Source organism: Amblyomma americanum, chromosome 11 (genome assembly GCF_052857255.1).
Source record: "Amblyomma americanum isolate KBUSLIRL-KWMA chromosome 11, ASM5285725v1, whole genome shotgun sequence".
In the NCBI taxonomy this organism is placed as follows: Eukaryota; Metazoa; Arthropoda; class Arachnida; order Ixodida; family Ixodidae; genus Amblyomma; species Amblyomma americanum.
Genome location: NC_135507.1, coordinates 125,979,358 through 126,001,047, shown reverse-complemented (window position 1 = coordinate 126,001,047; position 21,690 = coordinate 125,979,358). Strand labels below are relative to the sequence as shown.

At 45.1% G+C, this 21,690-nt stretch overlaps 2 protein-coding genes across 4 annotated transcripts in view; one reads left to right on the top strand and one right to left on the bottom strand.

Annotated features, from left to right (window-relative positions):
- Positions 1-13,277: 13,277 nt before the first annotated feature.
- LOC144110977 (integrator complex subunit 15) lies at positions 13,278-14,772 on the bottom strand. The gene has a single exon (XM_077644051.1). It carries the CDS (start codon positions 14,589-14,591, stop codon positions 13,452-13,454), a length of 1,140 nt encoding a protein of 379 aa, XP_077500177.1. The 5' UTR covers positions 14,592-14,772; the 3' UTR covers positions 13,278-13,451.
- A 200-nt stretch (positions 14,773-14,972) lies between these two features.
- The window catches only part of LOC144110976 (uncharacterized), a 28,544-nt gene continuing 21,826 nt past the window's right edge, over positions 14,973-21,690 (top strand). The window contains exon 1 of one of the 3 annotated variants that reach the window (XM_077644049.1): positions 14,973-15,084. The gene's annotated coding sequence lies outside the window, so the exon portion shown is untranslated. Of the gene's footprint in view, positions 15,085-15,285; positions 15,387-21,690 lie in introns of those variants that run through there. The other 2 variants (XM_077644048.1, XM_077644050.1) reach the window with 2 other exon arrangements.

The window sequence follows — 21,690 nt, the reverse complement described above, 5'->3', positions numbered from 1 at the left end:
CAATGCCTTGGGTAAGTCAGCCCCGCTGCCTTCCACTGTAGGGTGAAGCCCTTTACAGAAAAGTATCAAGTGTTCAGCCGTTTCCTCCTCCTCTCCGCACGCAATGCACAAAGTGTCTATCTCCTGGTACCTGACTCTATACTTCTTAGTCCGCAAAACTCCAGTCCTGGCCTCAAACAACAAAGAACTTCCCCTACAATTATCATAGATATTTTCTTTGACAATTTCCTGTTTAAAGGTCCAGTATGTTTCTAGTGCCGATTTCGTCAGCATCCCTGTTTTCCACAAAGCTCTCTCTGTTCCTTTAACCTTTTTCTTAACCGATAATTGCTGATTTGCCCCCTTACTGCTGTCCAGATATTTGCTTGTCAATTTTCTAGTTCGCTTTCTCCATTTCGTGTCAACATTCTTTATATACAGGTATCTGAAAACTTTCCTAGCCCACCGCTTTTCCTCCATCCTTCTCAATCGTTCCTCAAATGCTATCTTACTGCTAGCCTCTCTGCTCTCGAAAGACGCCCATCCCATATCACCCTGTACCCCCTGATTTGGTGTATTGCCATGTGCTCCCAAAGCTAGCCTCCCTACTCCCCGTTGCCTAATTTCCAGCCTTGCTTGAACATCTGGCCTCATACACAGGACCGCATTCCCGAAGGTCAGGCTAGGGACCATCACCCCTTTCCAGATCCCTCTTACCACCTCATACCTATTGTAATTCCACAGTGCCCTATTTTTCATGACAGCTGCATTCCTACTAGCTTTATTCATTACATATTTTTCATGCTCTGTCAGATACTCAACACTGTTATTTATCCACACCCCAAGATACTTGTACTCATTCACTACCTTTAGCACGAACTCCTGTATTCTATGCTCGCCGCCCTCTTCATTAAATGTCATGACTGCAGATTTTTCCTTACTATACTTGAAGCCTAATCTATCTCCCTCTGTACTGCATATGTCTAACAACTTCTGCAGGTCTTCCTTGTTGTCAGCCATTATCACTATATCGTCCGCATATATTAGTCCCGGTAATGTCTGTTTAATCAATTCCCCTTGCTTGAAAAAAGATAGGTTGAAACCTAGTCCGCTCCCCTCTAGCTTGGCCTCCAAACCTTGCAGGTACAACATGAACACACCTGCTAGCTGCAGCGCCATCTGTGAGCCGTCATTGCAAATTATTTCCTCTCCGCTGGCGCGTTCACAACACTAGTCAAACCTTCTAGCCTCTATAGCTTGGTTCAGCTCGGTTTTTAATACGCCCCCTAAGCCGACTTCTCCCCTTGTTAAATTGGTCGATATGGTGAAAAGTTTTTATTTTTGAATTTTTTTCTTTCCTAGTCCTGGGCTCTTCTCTTTCGTTAGGAAAAAATATAGCAAAATATTCGGTAGAATTTTATAAATTACGCTCCTTTAGATGTGCGGTCATCGAAAATTGTGAGGTAACTTCTTTGAGGTTTTCTTTGGTTTAATAATAATAATTGGTTTTTTGGGGAAAGGAAATGGCGCAGTATCTGTCTCATATATCTTTGGACACCTGAACCGCGCCGTAACGGAAGGGATAAAGGAGGGAGTGAAAGAAGAAAGGAAGAATAGGTGCCGTAGTGGAGGGCTCCGGAATAATTTCGACCAACTGGGGATCTTTAACGTGCACTGACATCGCACAGCACACGGGCGCCTTAGCGTTTTTCCTCCATAAAAACGCAGCCGCCGTTGTCGGGTTCGAACCCGGGAACTCCGGTGGTTTAAGTGCCGCATTTCTTCGACAAAAGCGAAATCAAAGAGGCCCTAAACGAGGGAATAAATTTTAAGGATTGGTTCTGACCTTTCACGTCTTCTGCGATTAGCATCACTCACCTTTTCGCAATTTCGTAACGCATGAAAATAGAATGATTCTATTTGTCGCAAACGATTCCCGAGACTTTGAGGAGTGTAACAAATCTCGATTTCTTTTCCTACACGTGCAATACTGTTAGTTATTTTTGTAAGAAACGTTTTCATGTAACAATGCATGCATGAATATTAATCATCTAAAAAAGAGCTAATCGCGTCATCATACAGGACAAGGCTTTGTGAACACGCTGGCATAAAAAAAATTTGCGCACTTTCTACTCAATTATTTAAGGCCTTGGGGTGACAACGAGGGTGTTAATTATAATTACTCAAGAACTGCACCAGGTATAGCTAAAGATAAAAGGCATTACTGAAACTAGCGTAGCAATTGTATTTGCACCAAATTTAGTTACATATCGCATGCATAAATAACGAAAATCTTTTCATTGCCACGTCCCCTCTCAACTCGCCACGTGTCTGTTAGTAGCACGCCTGCGGCTGTTTCATTCCAACCAAGCTTCGCTATCATGTACTGGTTTGGTTTATGGCCGGGGGTATAACGTCCCAAAGCGACTCAGGCTATGAGGGACACCGTAGTGAAAGGCTCCGGAATTTTCGACCGCCTGGGGTTCTTTAACGTGCACTGACATCGCACAGCCCACGGACCTCTAGAATTTCGCCTCCATCGAAATTTGACCACCGCGGCCGGGATCGAGCCCGCGTCTTTCGGGCCGGCAGCCGAGCGCCATAACCACTCAGCCACCGCGGCGGCTCTATCATGTACTACCTCATCAAATATGACACATGCATCATGCAATGAAAAAGCATGTGGCTTTTAGCACACTTAAGGTACGCTATTCTAAGCATGCCTACGCGACCGCGCTAAATTGACACAACTTACCAGAGACTTATTTCTACTCGAATCAAATAATTACGTCTGTCATATTAAGAAACAGTTTCAAGTAAATATTAAATGCCATAAAACGCGCCATTAAAACATGCTGTGCTGTTAACAAAAGAACGCATTTCTTGGGGGCGAGTGATCCTGCCGGTGGCCTGTGCACACCGGCTCAAGGTGATAAACCCACTGAACACTGTGTCATATCTTTAAGACGACTAGAAGTAATCTTGGCAAAGATGTCCAGCCCGTCTTGAAGACGTCCTAAATGGATCTTCGAACAGTTCATAAACGTTTGGAAAATGCCTTGGCAAGACATCTAACAAATGGCTTGCAAAATATTTCCAGATACCTTTCAGACGTTCTGTAAATGTCCTCTAGCTCAGCTAATGCTCGACCTATTTGAGCTACAAGATGTCTTTAGAGGACGTTTCGTAGCTCACCTAAGATAACTTCTAGGCACCCACAAAAGTTCGTCAGACATTTTATAATTATCTAGATAAACCGTCTTATAGACATGTCAGCTGGCCTCTGAGACAGTTACTAAACGTTTGTAAAATGTCTTGATATATTGTCGTCTGCTGCAGAAAATATTTAGACATCTTGATACATCATGTACCTATCTTCTAGCTCAGCCAGTTGAGACTACATATCTTGTGGGAGCCGTAGCTAAGATTTTTTATGTACAGCTTAATAAAGGCCACCACAGTCATCTATACAAGCACACGAAACATCAATACAAACCCTGCAGCAGTCACCTTATACTACCAGGAAACCTTAGCTAATCATCCTTATATACCCCACTCCAATGCCCTCTGCAATGTGCATGGGGAGAACTGCCGATCTACAAAGTCACTGTAGATATTTTCGTGTTAACTTATTCTTGGCGCATTAGAATTAGTCTGGTTTAAATGTGACGTTCTGTTAGTTGCAAGTCATGATTCATACCACAGAAGAAAAATAAACTAAAAAATGTAGCTAATTTATGGGCACGCACACGCATTCGACATAAAAAAGTTCAAGTAGAAACGTCTTGTAGACGTCTGTGAAAGATGTCTCAACTTTTACTGAAACAATACTATTAGATTTTGGAGTCTTTAAGACGTACCGTGCTCAGTGAGCAGCCAGGCAGTATAATTTCGGGGACAACTCAAAATGAGTTCTTGAGACTTCTGATTGTCATACATGTTTCCCGTTGTAGACTGTCACTCAAGCCAGTGTACACCTCTTGAATTTGTCTTTGAGATATCTACAAGAAGTCTTGCAAAAAGTCTTGTAGCTCAAAAAAAGTGGGAGCATTAGCTGAGCTAGAAGGTGTCTACAGAGTGTTTCAAGATTCCTAGAATCGCCTTGTAATCATCTGCAAGATGCCTTGGTCACGACGTCTAAGAAATATCCAATACTACCTGTTTCAGAGGTCAGTTAATTGAGATGCCTTAATAAGAGTGTTTGTTCATCTCAGAAAAACGCATTATATCTGTTTTGTAGACAGATTGGGGTTCAGTGGGCAGGGAGTTGTCACGCATGTGCCACACGAATCGGAATAGCATGTCTGGGGCAATAAAATATTCCTGCCATATGCAGTCATGCATGTGTGTACGTGTTGGCAAGATGTGAATTGAACTCTTTTCTATTGTCATGTTTCTGATGGCCACGTGTCTCTCTAGGTGTTTCCTATTTAAACGTAAATATTGCACTGCAGCTGTACTTAAGTCAAGCCGTAAAACGTCTTGTGAGGAAGCCCTCCAGGCTTCTGAAGCAAAATGCCTTGAAGACAACTTGCTTAAGCGGATTAGTAAGCATCTTGCGTAGCTGCTGAAACGTAAAAATTCTTCCTAAGACAGCTTCCAGACATCTAGGCTTAATATCTTCTAGACGAGTATCAAACAGCATCTTGTAGATATCTTTGTTAGTCCAAGATGTCTATGACCATTACAGACAATTCAAGACATCTACAAGATATTCTGTGCTCAGTGGGAAATACGTGTGCAGCTACATATGTGCTTTTTTTCTTTGCGCATTCATACGCGTACTATGATGATGTTCAAGTGAATGAACGCAGTAATTTGCATGCTATTATAAATTGAGTGGCAGTGCCGATCGACTCCCAGACTTCGCGCTTTACTACCGCGGCCCATTCCCTGTTAGCCAGTTTCCTAATGCCCTATTTATCTGCGAGAAACCTGTCGAGGCTAATTTAAATTTACTTTTATTCTAATACACGGATCAAACAGTGATGCAACTGGTCAATACATGCTGCTTCTGCATTGCGCTGGCATGATGCAGCCGCTGGTAGCTGCGGCAGCTGCGGTAGGCACTGGCAAGCGGAACCTGTTTTGCCTACCATGCAAAAGTCTCTGCTGACATCAGCGCCACCGCATCTTCGTGACGTCGCGGGGTGAAGGAGGTCTATACTGAAAACACGTTACTAATATCTGCCAGACAGTCCTTTGGGCACAGTGCATTCTTTGCCGGTGCCTTTGGGAATAAAACCGGTTCGTGATGGTGTGAAACCTTTGGAAGCCCAAAACCTGCTGCTTATTCAATATAAAAAAATTCTTTGCCATCAACACCTATGTTAAGCACTGAATCCAAATATTCTATATCACTAGACAACAAATGACAGTAACTGCAGACATGTAGAACTTCCTGGTGCTCCGTTCATGTGCTTCTGGTCATGCACACAAGACCAGGCCATAACACTGACAAATCACCAAATACCAGGGGCATTCTGTCATGTGCACTGCTCTTGAAATGCTCACATTCTAAACCTGCCACATAATCTGTCATGGCATACTTTTCTCCATCAGCTGCTATGCTAAGTGCTATTTACAGATATCATGCCTTGGCAAGCAAGAGGTGCAGCATGCATCTGGGAGTTCCTAACCCAGTGTGTGAGCCTGTAGTGCGAGGGACAAAAATGATATTTAAAAAGTCCTAGCATAAAGTAAATTTCAGGGGCCAACCCGTCACAGGCACTGCTGGTGAAATGGTTATCCCCAAAACCTGCTGCCTATTCTGTCTCAGCAAATTCTTTGCCATTAACTCCTATGTTAAGTGATAACTGCAGATATTCCATCTGGTTAGGCAAGACATGGTGATTGTAGGCATGTGGCACTTCATAGGTTCACCTTGCGGGCCTCTGATCACGGAGAGAAGCAACACATGACAAAATACTCAACATATCACAGGATAAAGTAAATGCCAGAGGCCATCCTGTCATATGCACTGCTGTTGAAATGCTCACCACCAAAACCTGTCACTTATTCTGTCTCAGCAAATTCCTGGTTATTGTCTTCATCACCAACCTGAGTACACCCACTGCAGGGCAAACGTCTCTCCCATGCCTCTCCAATTAATCCTGCCCTTTGCCAGTTGCGCATACCGTGTGCCCGCAAACTTCTTGATCGCATCCACCCACCTTACTTTCTGCCACCCCCTGCTACGCTTACTTTCTCTTGGAATCAATTCCATTACCCTTAAGGATCAGCGGTTATCTTGCTCTTGCATTACATGCCCTGCCGAAGCGCCTGCTTCTGGTCTCTTAACGTTACACCTATCTTTTCTCTTTCCATAGCTCGCTGCGTTGTCCTTAGCTTGAGCTGAGCGCTTTTCGTTAGCCTCCACATTTCTGCCGAGTAGGTGAGTACCGGTAAGGTACAGCTGTTGTATATACCTTCTGTTGAGGGATGTTGGTAAATTGCCATTCATGATATGAGAACCTGCCACATGCATTCCACCCCATTCTCATTCTTCTAGTTATTTCGCTCTCATGATCCAGATCAGCTGTAACTACCTGCCCTAAGTAGGCATTACTTTACCACTTCCAGCACCTCGCTACCAATTGTGAACTGCTGTTGCCTTGCTAGACTGTTGAACATTACTTCGGTTTTCTGCATGTTAATTTTTAGACCCACCATTCTGCTCTGCCTGTCTAAATCATTGATCAATCATGAGTTGCAGTTCACCTCCTGAGTGACTCAGCAAGGCAATGTCATGAGCAAATTGCAGATTATTTAGATATTCTCCATTAACTCTCATCCCCAAATGTTCCCAGTTCAGGCCTCGGAATACCTCCTGTAAACAGGCGGTGAATAGCATTGGCGAGATCATGTCTCCCTGCCTGACGCCCTTCCTTATTGAAATTTTATTGCTGACTTTATGGAGGACTATGGTAGCTGTGCAGTTGCTATAGAAACCTTCCGGTATTTTCACAAAGGCTCTTCTACACTCTGATTCTGCAATGCCTGTATGACTGCTGAGGTTTCCATTTAGTCAAATTCTATTCTCTATCACCTGATCGATAGTGTGAATATGGTCTAATGAGGAATATCTTTTACGAATGAATGCCTGCCTGATCATTTGGGTGATTGACGTCTGAGGCTGCCCTGACTCTGGTTGCCCTGACTATACCTACTACAAAGAGTACACAGATAGCACCTGGCCAGGCAATAGGCTGCCATTGACTGCATGCAGGAGCTCTAATGCTGTGGTTGTGGGCCTGTGATGTGCAGGGAAAGCAATAGACGCTACAATGCTCAACTAATCATGGGATGAAGTGAATGCCAGGGACCATTCTGCTAGGGGCGCTGCTGTTAAAAAGGTTAAATCCTAAAAACTGCACCTGAATGTCTCTGCAAATGTGCGACATGAAGAGAGATGTTATTTAAAGATTACAGATACTGCTGCTGACCATACACGAGGCAACCATTACCGGCATATAGAACTTTCTGCTGCTCTATTCATGGGCTTCTGGTCTCGCAGACAAGCAACAAATGACAACAAAGCTCGATGATAATAGGATAAATGCCAGGAATACCATCATTTCAATAGCAATGCCTATTCTTTCTCAGCAAATTCTTTGCCATCAACGCCTCCATTAAGTACTGACAACGGTTGTTTCACTTCGCCAGATATACGCGATAATAGCCGGCATGTGGGACTCCCTAGGGCACTATAAGTGGACCTCTATGACCATGATGAGTACCAACACATGGCTATAAAGCTAAACAAATCGTAGGATAAAGTTAATGCCAGCACCATCATGTCAAGCGTTCTTCTCTTAGAATGATCACCAATAAAATCTGGCGCTTCGTCTTTCTCAACAAATTCTTTGTCATCACCAGCTGTGTTACGTGCTGATAAAAGATGCAGTCATGCCTCGTTAATATAGCCACTTTGGTACCAGAGCAAAACTTTCCGTAATGCGAGTCATCCTTAATAATGAATTCCAAAGGAAGGGGAAAAATGCTATGATTAAGGTCTGCTTCAATGCATACTAGTGGCCAGCGAAGTTAAAATTAGACATGATTTGGGAGCTACAAGCCCACTGTCCGGGTCGCCATCATGCTTGAAATAATATGGTGCAGTTTGACGTGCCTAATGGTCTATGAGATGCTCAATGGCTTCTCATGGCTGACCTAACTGCTACTATGACTGTTCACATCCCACAAAGCACTACTAATATCAGCACTCAGTCGGCTGACAGCTGCTGAATGCAGCTTTCTACATGGCACCAGCTGCAGTGGAAGATTTAATCACAGTCAGCTGGAATATGCCCCTATTATTTGGAATCCGCATCAGGCTTAACACAGTCAGTCGAACCATTACACAATCATGATATTTCTTTTATAACAAGCAACTACACTCACAATCATGGCAGTATTGCGTAGCTACGAAACTCCTTGAATCTTCAAACATTGCAGCAACAAAGACGCACTTCTTTGCTTCAATACTTTTTCAAACTCTATCACAGCACTACCATTTTCCGACTCGAACAACTTCTCTTCTTCGCATGTATCTCAACGCACCAACCACCAATTCAAAATATATTTACTGCATTCCAGGACTAACTTGTTCAAATTTTCACCTTTGCTTCTAACCATTAAACTTTGGAACGAGCTGCCAAGAGACGTAGCGTCTACTAATAACTATGATGCTTTTTGTGCTGCTTTATTATCTGTATAGGCCCGCTGTTTTGTGTACTGTGCTCCCTTCGAGTGTATAACGATGTTTCCCCCCCCTTATGTAATGCCCCTTGTGGGTCTTATAGACTAATGTAAATAAATAAATAAATTCATGCAACATAGAAAATTGTGAGGTGCATCGATTGTGCAGATTTGCACTGTGAAGCATGAAACCACTAAAGAAAAGGCAGTCACTAAGCCATTTGCAGCTTCTCACTGCATTCCTTTGGTATGATGTGCTCGAAGCGCAGAAATTGAATCACCTGGTTGGGGCACTACAGATTTCGTTCATATTACCATCCATATTAACGAGATGAAAATACATAGGTTCTAACGGGCATTAATGCACGGGGCATTTTCGCCCATCTATTGTCTGGACAGAAAGTTTCCATATTAACGAGGTGTAAATAAATTGCGTAATTCTTGAAAATATTCACTGCTGAGCATGCTCGAGGCAGCACAAGACATCATGCCGGTTTCTTTGGACACCCGAAACAGAGGATTCCGCTGGCGTGGGAAAGGTAGTCTTTCATTGCTGTTTGCCTTACTAGTTTACCATTCGCATGGGCGCAAGCTATTCGCTGGTGCAATGAGTCACAGTGGTGGAACTGACAACTGGCTTCTTGCAGCAGTTTTTGTAGCAGAAAAAATCGCAGCTTGTGGCAGCAATTTCAAGTTTTGTAGCAGGAAAAATGGCATTTTGTAGCAGATATTTCAGCTTTTGCAGCAGAAAAAAAATCCCGTTTCATAGTAAAATTTCATGTCTCGAAACACTAGCTTCAAGCTCAAATTCAATCTAAAGTGCTCTTCTTTCCTTAGAAAGCCCCCAAAAAAAAGCAAAGAGGAGATTTTGCTAAAAACAAAGCCATTTTTATTCAGAAGACAGACATAACGAGATATGCAACAAAGCTGTAAAAATGATATTCTTAAAACTGCAAATTTTAGGTGCTATTTCTTCTCTTTTCTTGATGACTCCAGCTCCGACAGCACCACTGCAAGCTTTTCCTGTCCATTCTTCAGAAAGGCTTGCAACCTCTGCAAAATTTTTAGACTTGATGCCTTTTGCGAAAAGCAGCCCAGCATTGTTGCACGTGTCCCTTCTGCTGCATCTTCCTCCAACCACTGCAGCTGTCACTTCTACAATCCTTTCACCGCTCTAATTGATCGTTGTGTCATAGGAATGGCAGCTGGATTTCGGCCGAAAAGCTGGGAATATGTCATTGCATACCGAAGCCCATTTACACTTTGAATTGAAAAGGACGATTGGTCTCTCAGTACTCCTCGATTTTCACTGAAGCCCCTCTCCAAATGAGCATTGCTGTGTGATAGGCACAGAAGTGCTTTTACGAGTGCCGCCAACAAGATTATTTTCGAGCCCCATCCTCTTGCTTTGAGTTCGAAAAATTTTTGCCAGAAGTCATCAAGTCGTTCGGATTGTTTTGCTAATATCTTCTGAGACACAAAGACTAAAGTCATCCTTTAGGGTGGAGACCTCGTGAGCTGCGATGACCTCTGGCAGCGATGACCAGCAGGGATGAAGACGGGTACTTTCTTCACGCCTTTTTCTTCCAATCAGCACGAGTCTTGAACAGTGTTGCCGGCAGATGTCAGGTTTCATGACAGTGAATTTCATTATCGCTCTCGGCAGAGTTATTCAGCGACGCTTTGGCGCAGTAATGGTGCAAAAGTAGGCAAAAAGTGATTTTGTAGCAGCAAGCATGTAGCAGGATTTCTGATTGGCGCAACTGGCACAGTAGTTCCACCACTGTGAGTCACTACAGGTTGTGTCAGATCCTTTGATCGAATTTTGCATCGCCACTGATAGAAAGGCTGATGTCTCTTTTCACACCTTCTACGTGGCTCGAGCTCATATACACAGAGTTGCAATGCCTGCTGCTGAAACAATGACTGCCAGCTTTGCAGCAATAGCTAGTGTAACGTGGGATCTTGAGCACTGCAGTGTACGCATAGGTTTTTTCTCTGCCCAGGTGTGTGCATTGTAGAGCTCTGCTCTGGTCGCAATTTTTTCACTGAACTGGAAACAGAACTGGCAGAGCCTTCCATTGCCGACGCAAAGTACCTGACCTACTTGGCCCAACTCTTGAACTGTACAAGCTCAGCTCAAGCCTGGAAATGACGCAAAAACCGAGCGTGCTTTTAGGTAATGCAAGAGGTTCTTGCTTCTGTCATGTACTTGAAGGAGTCATGTGTCGCAAATCAAGCATGTGGTTTTTATTTTTTGTATGCATAGCATCAGAGATAGTAATGCTTTGATGCCGAGGAGATAGCTGGAGTGGTAATATTTAATGTTGCAATATGCTCCAGAAATGCTCGATTCGTGCCGATGGTGACAAAACGCTGCAGCTATTTTCGGCAGTGGATATGAGGTGGCAACTAAATTTGCCACTCCCATTTCAATTGGTTGGACATACAGTTCGAACTTAATTTTTCTATACTCTGGAAAGCGATCTAAAATATGTCTCTCGGTATTGCCACATTTTCGCTCGAGAAAAAACTATAAAAGAAAAGCAGTACAAGCAAATGAAAGCTTATAAGATTTAAGCTAGGGGCGAGAGTTCTCATTTCGCATAAAAGCATCCTGCAGGTGAGTGCTGCTGTTCAATCTGTCGTTACAGAGAAGGCAGTGAAGAAAAATCGTCCGAAGGACACGGTGCCATAACCGTCGTCTTGTGTGCATTACAACACAACGAATCGGTTGACACCATGTGGAACTCCCTGCAACAAACGGTTCAGCCGTAATGGCCGTCTGAAGGTCCTCGGAATGCGTGGTTTGGGGGCAGAAAGTTCATCGGTATGAATCCGACACACATTCTCGGCTTCATATCAATAAGTAATTTTATACTCAGGAACATGCAAAGTCATCTGACACCAGTTTGAGCCTTCTGCGTCAAACGGGTGGCCCCCAAATTTTATGCAAATGGTGGTCCCGGGGCAGTCCCACTTCGATGGCCACTATACTGGCACATATATAACGGATCCAAAGTATAGGTATCAATTCAGGCACTGTGTGCCCACTGTTGCTATGTGGCATAGTGTGGTCATGTGGTAGCTGTTTTGGTCAATTTGACCTTCATTGCAGACAGACACGTCCTTGACAAACGCAAGTAGTAAAAGCTAATGCTCTTAAAACTCGATTTCGCAAGCCGCTAAAGGTATTCAAAGTCACCACTTGCCTCCAATGTGTTCATGCATTCTCACGGACAGGTCATTGTCAGCGCAAACTCATTATTGTTACTTAGACACCATTCAAAAATGTGTCTAAGCATCTTAGCTTTGAGTATCGAAACTGAAGACTGGCCTAGAAGACCAACAGAGCCCCACGCAGCTCACCACAACATCTGTGCAACATAAGCTATGTTAGGGGTGAGTAAACATTAATGTAGTGAGTGGACATGAGTGTGAGTGGTCATTAGAGGGTTTAAGTGAGTGCTTCTGAGTGTGAGTGGACATGAGTGCGAGTGGTCATTAGTACGAGTGTGAGTGAGTGGTTGTGGGTATGAGCGGACATGAGCACAAGTGCGAGTGAGTGGATGTTAGTGAGCCATCTCTCATGGTGCCGAGGTATACTCCTGTATAGAGAGGCTTTTTTGATCTGCTTCATTCATACACGGCCGCATCATGAGGCTCTTATGAACCGACGGCTTGAGGAAAAGCTGTTCCTTCCCTTAAGTAAAAAAGTGTGTAAATAACAGTGATTAGCAAGACGTGATGTGCCTATAAGTTCAACCCTTTGATTCTTTGTTGTTTTCCTGCCAGCCTTTATTGATGAATGTTCAACTTCAAACATCTGTTAAACATAGAGCTGGAGAAATAACTGTCTGGCGTTCCGAAGCGCACAGACCTTGCATTTTTTAGCGCAGGAGAAAGGCAGAGGCAACTAGTAATTACTGTAGTTACAAACTAAGAGCATGAGAAACAGTTTCAAGTTTATTTGTATGTAGTCAAGCACTGAGACACTGGTTCATGTGAAGAGCATTAGTGTTAAAAAAAAGATTTTCCTAGGCTACTTATGACAGCAACCATTTCAACGCCACCATGGCTTCATTCCAGTGCTGAAGTTTTAACAGAGGATTTTAAAGAAATTAAAAATTAGTGGGCCAGATTCGCTTAAACCTTTCAAATACAATGTGCTATATATCAAATACACTGAAAATTCCAGTAATCACGAAGAAATTTTTAACTTATTAAATTGTATTACCATCTTTCTTTTCAGTGTTGTATTGAAGTATCGACATTAACGGGTATCTGTATCGGAAAAAATTATTGTTCAGTATCTTGTATCAGTATTGGAAAAACAACTTTGAAGGTACCGGGTGTCTGTATCAAGATAGTTTTTTCCAGCCTCGTGCCCTGCAATGAGGACAAGAAGTGTATGACCACACAGCTCACCAAACCATAGGATAAAGTAAATAAAGCCAATCAGGCATGCCTGAGGCCTACTGCCGTGCTCCATGCACGCTACAGTGGTAACAACTCTAGCTCGAGTGCATACTCCCTATAGGTTTCTCGTGATTGATGACGTGACAATAATGGACAAGGAATGCACCACACTCAAGTGATGTGCGTTGACAGGACAACATTTAGAATAATGAAAACTGTACACAACATTCGCACCAAGGGTTCCTTGAATCTATAAATTTGCAGAACATCGGTTGGTGCACTGCGGCCTTCCTTAAAACTGTTCCAGGCAAACCAGCACAATGCGTGGAGTCTTAGACCTCTGAACATTGCGTTCAGTATTTCTTAACGTCCCAGCGCGCAAGCACTATCTTGAGCAGCCTGTTTGGCGGCAGCTGACGCAGTGTCTGGAACATGGCGTCCAGGTTGCCGTGCACACACTTGGAGGCGAACGCAGCCTGCAGCACTTGGCCGAGTCGGTTGAGCGCCAGCTCTGAACCCTGCGGCGAGGCCGTCGCCAGACCCCGCTTGAGCGTCTCCGCCACCTGCACCACGTAGTGGCTCGGCAGAAATGGAAACACGATCGGCGCCCGAGGCGTCACCTGGCCAGCGCGGATGAGCATCTCAAGCAGCGCGTAGTGCAGGTACGAGTAGAGCTCGGCGTCGTCCGTTCGGACGTCCCCACCGGAACCCGTCCGGGGGTGCACCTTGCTGAGGGGAGCCAGAACGCACCAGGCCACGAGACCCGGGATGAATGTCTGCAAGCACTGGGTGTACAACTGGGGCGGGATGGCCTCCATCGGTGTGAAACAGAGCAGCGGCTGAGCCCGGACCCAGGAGGCGAGCAGGTCGACCACCTCGCGCGACGGGTTCGTCGGCGTCATGTGCGTCAGCGAGGTGGCCAGGGAGGCGCAGAACAGCGGCGAGATGTTGGCTAGCTCCTTCAGCATCTCGGCCGAGCTCGGGATGAGGCTGAGGTAGTCTCCGACCACATGCCGCACGATGTGCAGCGACGGCTCCGAGGTGCAGCCACACACGTGCATCCAGAAGCCGACGCAGTTGAGAACGTTGTGGTTCTTGAGCGCGATGGACAGCGAGACGAGGCGCGACAGCAGCGGCACGCGCACGTCCATGACGCTCGGGTCGGCCGAGGGAAACAGGATGAAGAACACCTTCTGGCACATGTCCGACTTGGCGTTCTGGAAGCTGCTCGCAATGATCTCGATGATCTGCAGCTCGCGGATCGCCGACAGCTTCCGACGCCGACGCATGTGCGCCGCGGACTGCGGGTGCTGCTGCGGCATTCGGCGCTGGTCGTAGTCTTGGAAGACGAACTCCTCGGCAATTTCCTTAGCGACGTGCGCATACGTCGGACTGCGGCCTTCGTTGGCCAGCAGCTTTTGGATCTGGCGCAGCGCTTCGTACACCACGGTGGGGAAGTCGATCTTCCTCAGGGAGACCCTGACGTCCGTCATCGTAGATCAGCTTAGCGTGCAGCGACCACGGTGCCGCGCGTTTTTTCATAAATCAGGTGCTCACACGCTGCTCCTAAACGCTGAATGCATGCCAGTAGACTGCTGCTACGACGCTAGAAAACGCTGCGACTGCACTTATTCAGCAGCACAGAAAACGCCATCCGCCATGTTTTTTTTTTTTTCTTGTGAAACAAGCTGGCTCTGTGAGTTTCGACTGCACAAATTGAAAAATTAATTCATGTTTATTTAACTGAAGCTTCTGTTATTTACTTTAATTGTCGTTTCTGGACGCAAAAGTTACAAAATATACTACACGGCAATTATCATAAAGTTTCTAATTGCATTCGTGATTGGCTTGCTTTTTATACCAGCAAGGAGACAAGGCGAGTCAACAAGCATAGACAAGTTCACTATTAACAAACGCGGCCACGAGAGCGACGATTCCCGCAGAAAGGTATTTGTGTGAAGGCGTACCAGCTATCTTCTACTGCGTGTAAGTTCGAGTTGATATTTACTTCCCGCTCTGTCGTTTTGCAAAACTTCTGTTCAGCTGCACGACGCAGCAGGTGTCAGCGTGTGGATTCACCTCCCGAATTTGTGCACCGCTTGTAGAGTTATCGCTTTTGGCACCACGAAGCTATTATGGCCGTGATCGGCTTGCTTTTTATACCAGCAAGGAGACAAGGCGAGCCAACAAGCATAGACAAGTAGACAACAAACGCGACCACGAACGCGATGGCATCCGCATAGAGAAAGGTGCCCGTGTGAAGGCGTACCAGCTATCTTCTGCTGCTTGTAAGTTCGAATTGGTATTTACTTCCCACGCTGTCGTTTTGCAAAACTTATGTTCAGCAGTACTACGCAGCAGTTGTCAGCGTGTGGATTCGCCTCCCGAATTCGTGCACCGCTTATAGAGGGATCGCTTTTGGCGCCACGAAGCGTTCGACCGTGGCCCCACAGACCGTGGAGCTTAGTTCGCTTTTGCTCAACTAATGCGGCCCCTAGGAAAGGTGCTCACGAGATCGCAGGTCTTGGGCTGTGTTCGCCTAGTAATGAACAATGACCTTGGCCCGCGATGGTTTTAAGTGCGTGCGCGCTAGTGTGCGTGACACACTTTCCGTGTGCTCTTACCGCATGTGAACACCAAGCTTTGCCTCGTTTCGGGATTCACGGCGCTTGTTTTTCGAAATTTTGTTTTATTTATAGTTTTCCTGCGCGGATCTGCATGTATTGAGCGAGAAAAACGATAAACCAGGGCGACTTTGTGACATTGGCTTGCTGCATCGCATTCGTTGTTGATTCTTTGCATTGCAAATTGCATGCGGCAAGAATAGGATGACCTAAAAAATTGGGCAACAGTTTCCGTGACAGAGGTGGTTACAGGTGGTTAGAGGGTCTAAGAAGCTTAAATTTAGGCAGGGGGTGAGTGCAAAAAAGGAGGGAAAATAAAACATCCAGGAATTGCATAAAGGAAGTACCCAAATACGAAAGCTTATGATGGTAGGCGTTTTGTTTCTAGAAAAAATTTTGAACGGCGGAGCAAGCATTCCCATTGGTATATCCAAGCATAGAAGTGCCAAGAGACAGAACTGCAGAAGACAAGACACAAACTGAGATTCTGTAATGGAAATTCTAACAGTCGCCTCCTGAGCGATGAGTAGTGTCGACAATAGAGAAGAAAGTGCTCTATTGTTTCCAGCTCAGCACAATATGGACACAATGGGGAGATCGCAAGATCAGGCCTTTAGAGGTAAAAATTTAGTTGCGGCACCAGGCAACGTAGTCACGTGAAGGAACCTTCAAGTTTGTGAGATCGCCAAGCGTTACTCCTCCAAGGGAAACAGGAGATGCTGCAAATCGTCCAATGAAGTAAGCTGTGATGCGCCAAATTGTTTCATAAAAGTGTACATACGAAATCATGCCACCGTAATGTGAGCGCAGGTTGTAAGGCAGTCAACAATTGGACCACTCAGGGCTGCCTTTGCTAGAGCATCAGTTGATTCATTTAAAAGAAGACTCCTGTGCCCAGGAACCCAAACAAATCGAATTGATTGGACATGTAGAATGATCCGAAATTTTGGTATTCGGAAGGGCCGCGATTCAGTAGACGCAGACGGGGAAGTGCATTTGGATATTGAGTCCGTAATTATTATTACTGCGGATAAAGAGTTGGGTATCTTGCGCAGAGCAAGAATCACTGCTAGACACTCCGCTAGGTGAATAGGTGCAAAATCATGAAGACGGAGAGAAAAAGACCAGTCAAGGGACTAGGAGCACCTGCCTTTTCTTCACACACCGATGCATTAGTCACAATTGCAACATGTGAGCAGAAGGTCATCAAATAGCCTTGCAACATATTGTTTAACAATGAGAAAGGCAGCAATTTGTCATTACGGGGATAAACATCATCGAATGTCCACAGATGAGGGGATGGACCGCACCGGAACAATTTCAGGTATTCGCACATTTAGTGGGCCAAGCAAGGATTCAACCAAACAGATTTGGGGTGTTCGAAGCCGAGACCATCCGACAGTCAAGAACTCTGCTGGCTGACCAAGGAAAATCAACTGGGATGCATTCTACTCCAAATCGCAAGACTTTAAAAACATTTGCACTGTCAGCAGGCGAAACTTTGCAGTAAGAGCTGCACACGCGCTTCAAGATACAAAACATTGTTGGCCACATATTTCATCATCATCATCATCATCAGCCTTACTACACCCATTGCAGGGCAAAGGCCTCTCCCATGTCTCTCCAATTAACCCTATCCTTTGCCAGCTGCATCCACCCTTTGCCTGCAAACTTCTTAATCTCATCCGCCCATCTAACCTTCTGCCGCCCCCTGCTACGCTTACTTTCTCTTGGAACCCACTCCGTTACCCTTAAAGACCAGCGGTTATCTTGCCTTCGCATCACATGCCCTGCCCAAGCCCATTTCTTTCTCTTGATTTCGACTAGGATGTCATTAACCCGTGTTTGTTCCCTCACCCACTCTGCCCGCTTCCGATCTCTTAACGTTACACCTATCATTTTTCTTTCCATGGCTCGCTGCGTTGTCCTTAACTTAAGCTGAACTCTTTTCGTTAGCCTCCACGTTTCTGCCCCGTAGGTGAGTACCGGTAAGATTATGCTGTTGTACACTTTCCTCTTGAGGGAAATTGGTAAACTGCCACTCATGATCTGCGAGAATTTGCCATATGCGCTCCACCCCATTCTTATCCTTCTAGTTATCTCCCTCTCATGATCCGGATCAGCTGTCACTACCTGCCCTAAGTAGACGTATTCCGGCACAATTTCTAGGCTCTCGCTGCCAATTGTGAACTGTTGTTCCCTTGCTAGACTGTTGAACATTACCTTGGTTTTCTGCATGTTAATTTTTAGACCCATCGATCTGCTCTGCCTGTCTAACTCGTTGATCATGATTTGCAGTTCACCTCCTGAGTGACTCAGCAAGGCAATGTCATCAGCAAATCTCAGATTATTTAGGTATTCTCCATTTATTCTTATTCCCAACTGTTCCCAATTCAGGCCTCGAAATACCTCCTGCAAACATGTGGTGAACAGCATTGGCGATATCGTGTCTCCTTGCCTGACGCCCTTCCTTATTGGAATTTTATTGCTGACTTTATGGAGGACTATAGTAGCTGTGCAGTTGCTATATATATCTTCCAGTATTTTGACATAAGGCTCTCCTACCCCCTGATTACGCAATGCCTGTATGACTGCTGAGGTTTCCACTGAGTCGAATGCTTTCTCGTAATCAATGAAAGCTATATATAGAGGTTGGTTATATTCTGCGCATTTCTCTATCACCTGATTGATAGTGTGAATATGATCTATTGTGGAATATCCTTTACGAAAGCCTGCCTGATCATTTGGTTGATTAAAGTCTAACGTTGCCCTGACTCTATTAGCGATTACCTTAGTAAATACTTTGTAGGCAACGGATAGTAAGCTGATCGGCCTGTAATTTTTCAAGTCCTTGGCGTCTCCCTTCTTATGAATTAAGATAATGTTTGCATTCTTCCAAGCTTCTGGTACAGTCAAGGTCATAAGGCATTGCGTATACAGGGTGGCTAGTTTTTCTAGCACGACGTCCCCTCCATCCTTCAACAGATCTGCTGTTACCTGATCCTCCCCAGCTGCTTTTCCCCTTTTCATTGCTTCTAAGGCTTTCTTTACTTCATCTTTCGTTACTGGCGGGATGACGCATTGCTGTGCACTGCTGTCTTTCTCATTGGCGCTCTGATTACATTGGCTACTGTACAGCTCTGTGTAGAAGTCTTCGGCTACGTTAACTATCTTATCCATATTGCTAATGACATTGCCCTGCTTGTCTCTTAATGCATACATCTGGTTTTTACCTATGCCTAGTTTCCTCTTCACTGTTTTTAGGCTACCTCCGTTCTTTATAGCATGCTCGATTCTCTCCATATTAAACTTCCTTATGTCGGCTACCTTGCGCTTATTTATTAACTTTGATAGCTCCGTTAGTTCTATTCTATCGGTAGTGTTAGATGCCTTCATGTTTTGGCGCTTCTTAATCAGATCTTTCGTCACCTGAGATAGCTTCCCGGTATCTTTTCGAACTGTCCTACCGCCTACTTCTACTGCGCACTCCGTAATTATTGATGTCAGGTTATCGTGCATTGAATGAACATCAAGATCATCTTCCTCAGTTAAAGCCGAGTATCTGTTTTGCAGCGCTATCCTAAACTCCTGTGCTTTCCCTCTTACGGCTAACTCGTTAATGGTCTTCTTCTTCGCTAGCTTCTTCCGTTCCCTCTTCAAGTCTAAGCTAATTCTAGACCTTACCATTCTATGGTCGCTGCAACGCACCCTTCCGAGGACGGCCACATCCTGAATGATGCCAGGTTTAGCGCATAGTATGAAGTCAATTTCATTTTTAATCTCACCATTGGGGCTCTTCCAGGTCCACTTCCTGTTTTCTGGTTTGCGGAAGAAGGTATTCATGATCCGTAAATTATTTCTATCCGCGAATTCGACTAATAACTCTCCCCTGCTATTTCTAGAGCCTATCCCATAGTCACCTACCGCGTGGTCGTCAGCCTGCTTCTTGCCCACCTTCGCATTGAAGTCGCCCATCAGTACAGTGTACTGCGATTTTACTCGATTCATTGCTGATTCTACGTCCTCATAGAAGCTTTCAACGGTCTGGTCATCATGGCTGGATGTGGGTGCGTAGGCCTGCACCACTTTCAGCTTGTACCTCCTATTCAGCTTAATTACTATTGCTGCTACCCTCTCGTTAATACTGTAGAACTCCTCTACGTTGCCAGCTATATCCTTATTAATGAGGAAACCCACACCTAGTTCTCGTCTATCCTTTAGCCCGCGATAGCACAGTATGTGTCCGTCCTTTAGTACTGTATACGCCTCACCTGTCCTCCTGACTTCGCTAAGCCCTATCACATCCCATTTAATTCCCGTTAGTTCCTCGAACAGCACTGCTAGGCTAGCCTCACTAGCTAAAGTTCTAGCGTTAAACGTTGCCAGGTTCAGATTCCAATGGCGGCCTGTCCGCCAAACAGAGGTGCAGTGCTTCGCTCTCTAAGAGCAGAAGTGGGTGCAGTTTGTATGCAGCCACTCCAGAAAACAGAATGTAGCCAAATTCCAAGACAGGCCAGATATATATTTTGTAAATCATCAGAAGAGCGTGTCTGCGCATACTGCAGCGTGGGTTACTCAGCCTACGCAGAAGACCGACCACCCGAGCCCCTTTTGCAGCAACTTGATCTATACATGTCCGCCAAGAGAGAGAGGGATGTCATATGTTACCTTGAGATACTTCAGAGAACTATCCTGTGGAATCACGTAATGACGATAAGCCAGTGAAATGTTTACCTGATGAGAAATCGGAACAGCTAACAACGCACACTTATTTACATTAAGACAAGTGGATTTCAGATAACTATCGGTCAAGTGTATTTAAATACGACTGCAACAACATGTTAACGGAATGTAAGTTACTCGCAGCAGCAATGAAAGCTATATCGTCTGCATATACGTATGTAGTCACGTCAGGATTGGTCGGAATAGAGCTAACTGAGTAAGAGGATGAAAAGTACAGGGGAGAGAACTGCACCTTGAGGCACACCTCTAGATTGACAAAATTTTCTTGTAGCAACCCCGCGTTGGCAGCAATAAAATTTTCGGGCGGCCAGGAAAGCTGACATCCATGCCACAAAGTAACTTGGCAAGCCCGGTGCCTGCAGCCTGCACATCAGAGGCCCGTGTTCTACACTGCCGTAAGCTTTAGAGATGTCACGAGTGACAAGCACAGCATACTGATGGTGCCGGCAAGGTAGCTGGACACAGCTTTCGAGGTCAGTATGTGCACACCATATGGAGCACCCAGGCTTAAAACCAATCTGACAGTGGTTTAACAGCCCCATTTCAGTAATGATGGGCATGATTTGTCCATACAGCATGCATTCTACCAATTCGATGTCGAAGAAATTGGTCGAATATTATCTAAGACCAACCCTTCGCCTTGCTTTTTAGGCACCGGGACAACTTTTGAAAGACGCCAGGCATTCGGAATCCATGGGGTTCTAATAGAGTAATTTACCAGCTCCAATAGATTGTTAAGGATTCGTCTATGAGTAGTTTAATTGTAGCAGAGGTGACACGGTCAGGCCCCAGGAGCTGCAGAAGGTAAATGGTTTATAACTTGGGAGAGCTCACAAACAGAGACATTAACAGTCATCATAGTGATTGCCCATTCTTAGTGGACGGGAAAGAACAGCCTAAAAACGATGTTCCAGGCCTCTGCCAATTTCCTCTAATGACTTTGCAAGCTGTGCAGGGGTCAACACATAAGAGGGAATATTGTGAGCCGGTGGCAGCCTGTTCCTAGACCTCAGGAAGCGAAATTTAGATAGTCATAATCCTGTTCATCATATTCTTCCTTTGCCCGAGCGAATGTGCGCTTAAAGATAGCTGCAAGAAATTTATAATCGATCCAATTCCGGGGGCATTGATTATGTATTAGTTTCTTCCAGACTGCCTTGTGCCACCTGTAATCTTTTGAACATTCTCCATTCCACCAAGGGTCGGAGAAGTACCGTTACTATTC

Coding starts and splice junctions, on each gene's coding strand:
- LOC144110977 (XM_077644051.1), bottom strand. CDS start 14,591: ATGACGGACGTCAGGGTCTCCCTGAGGAAGATCGACTTCCCCACCGTG.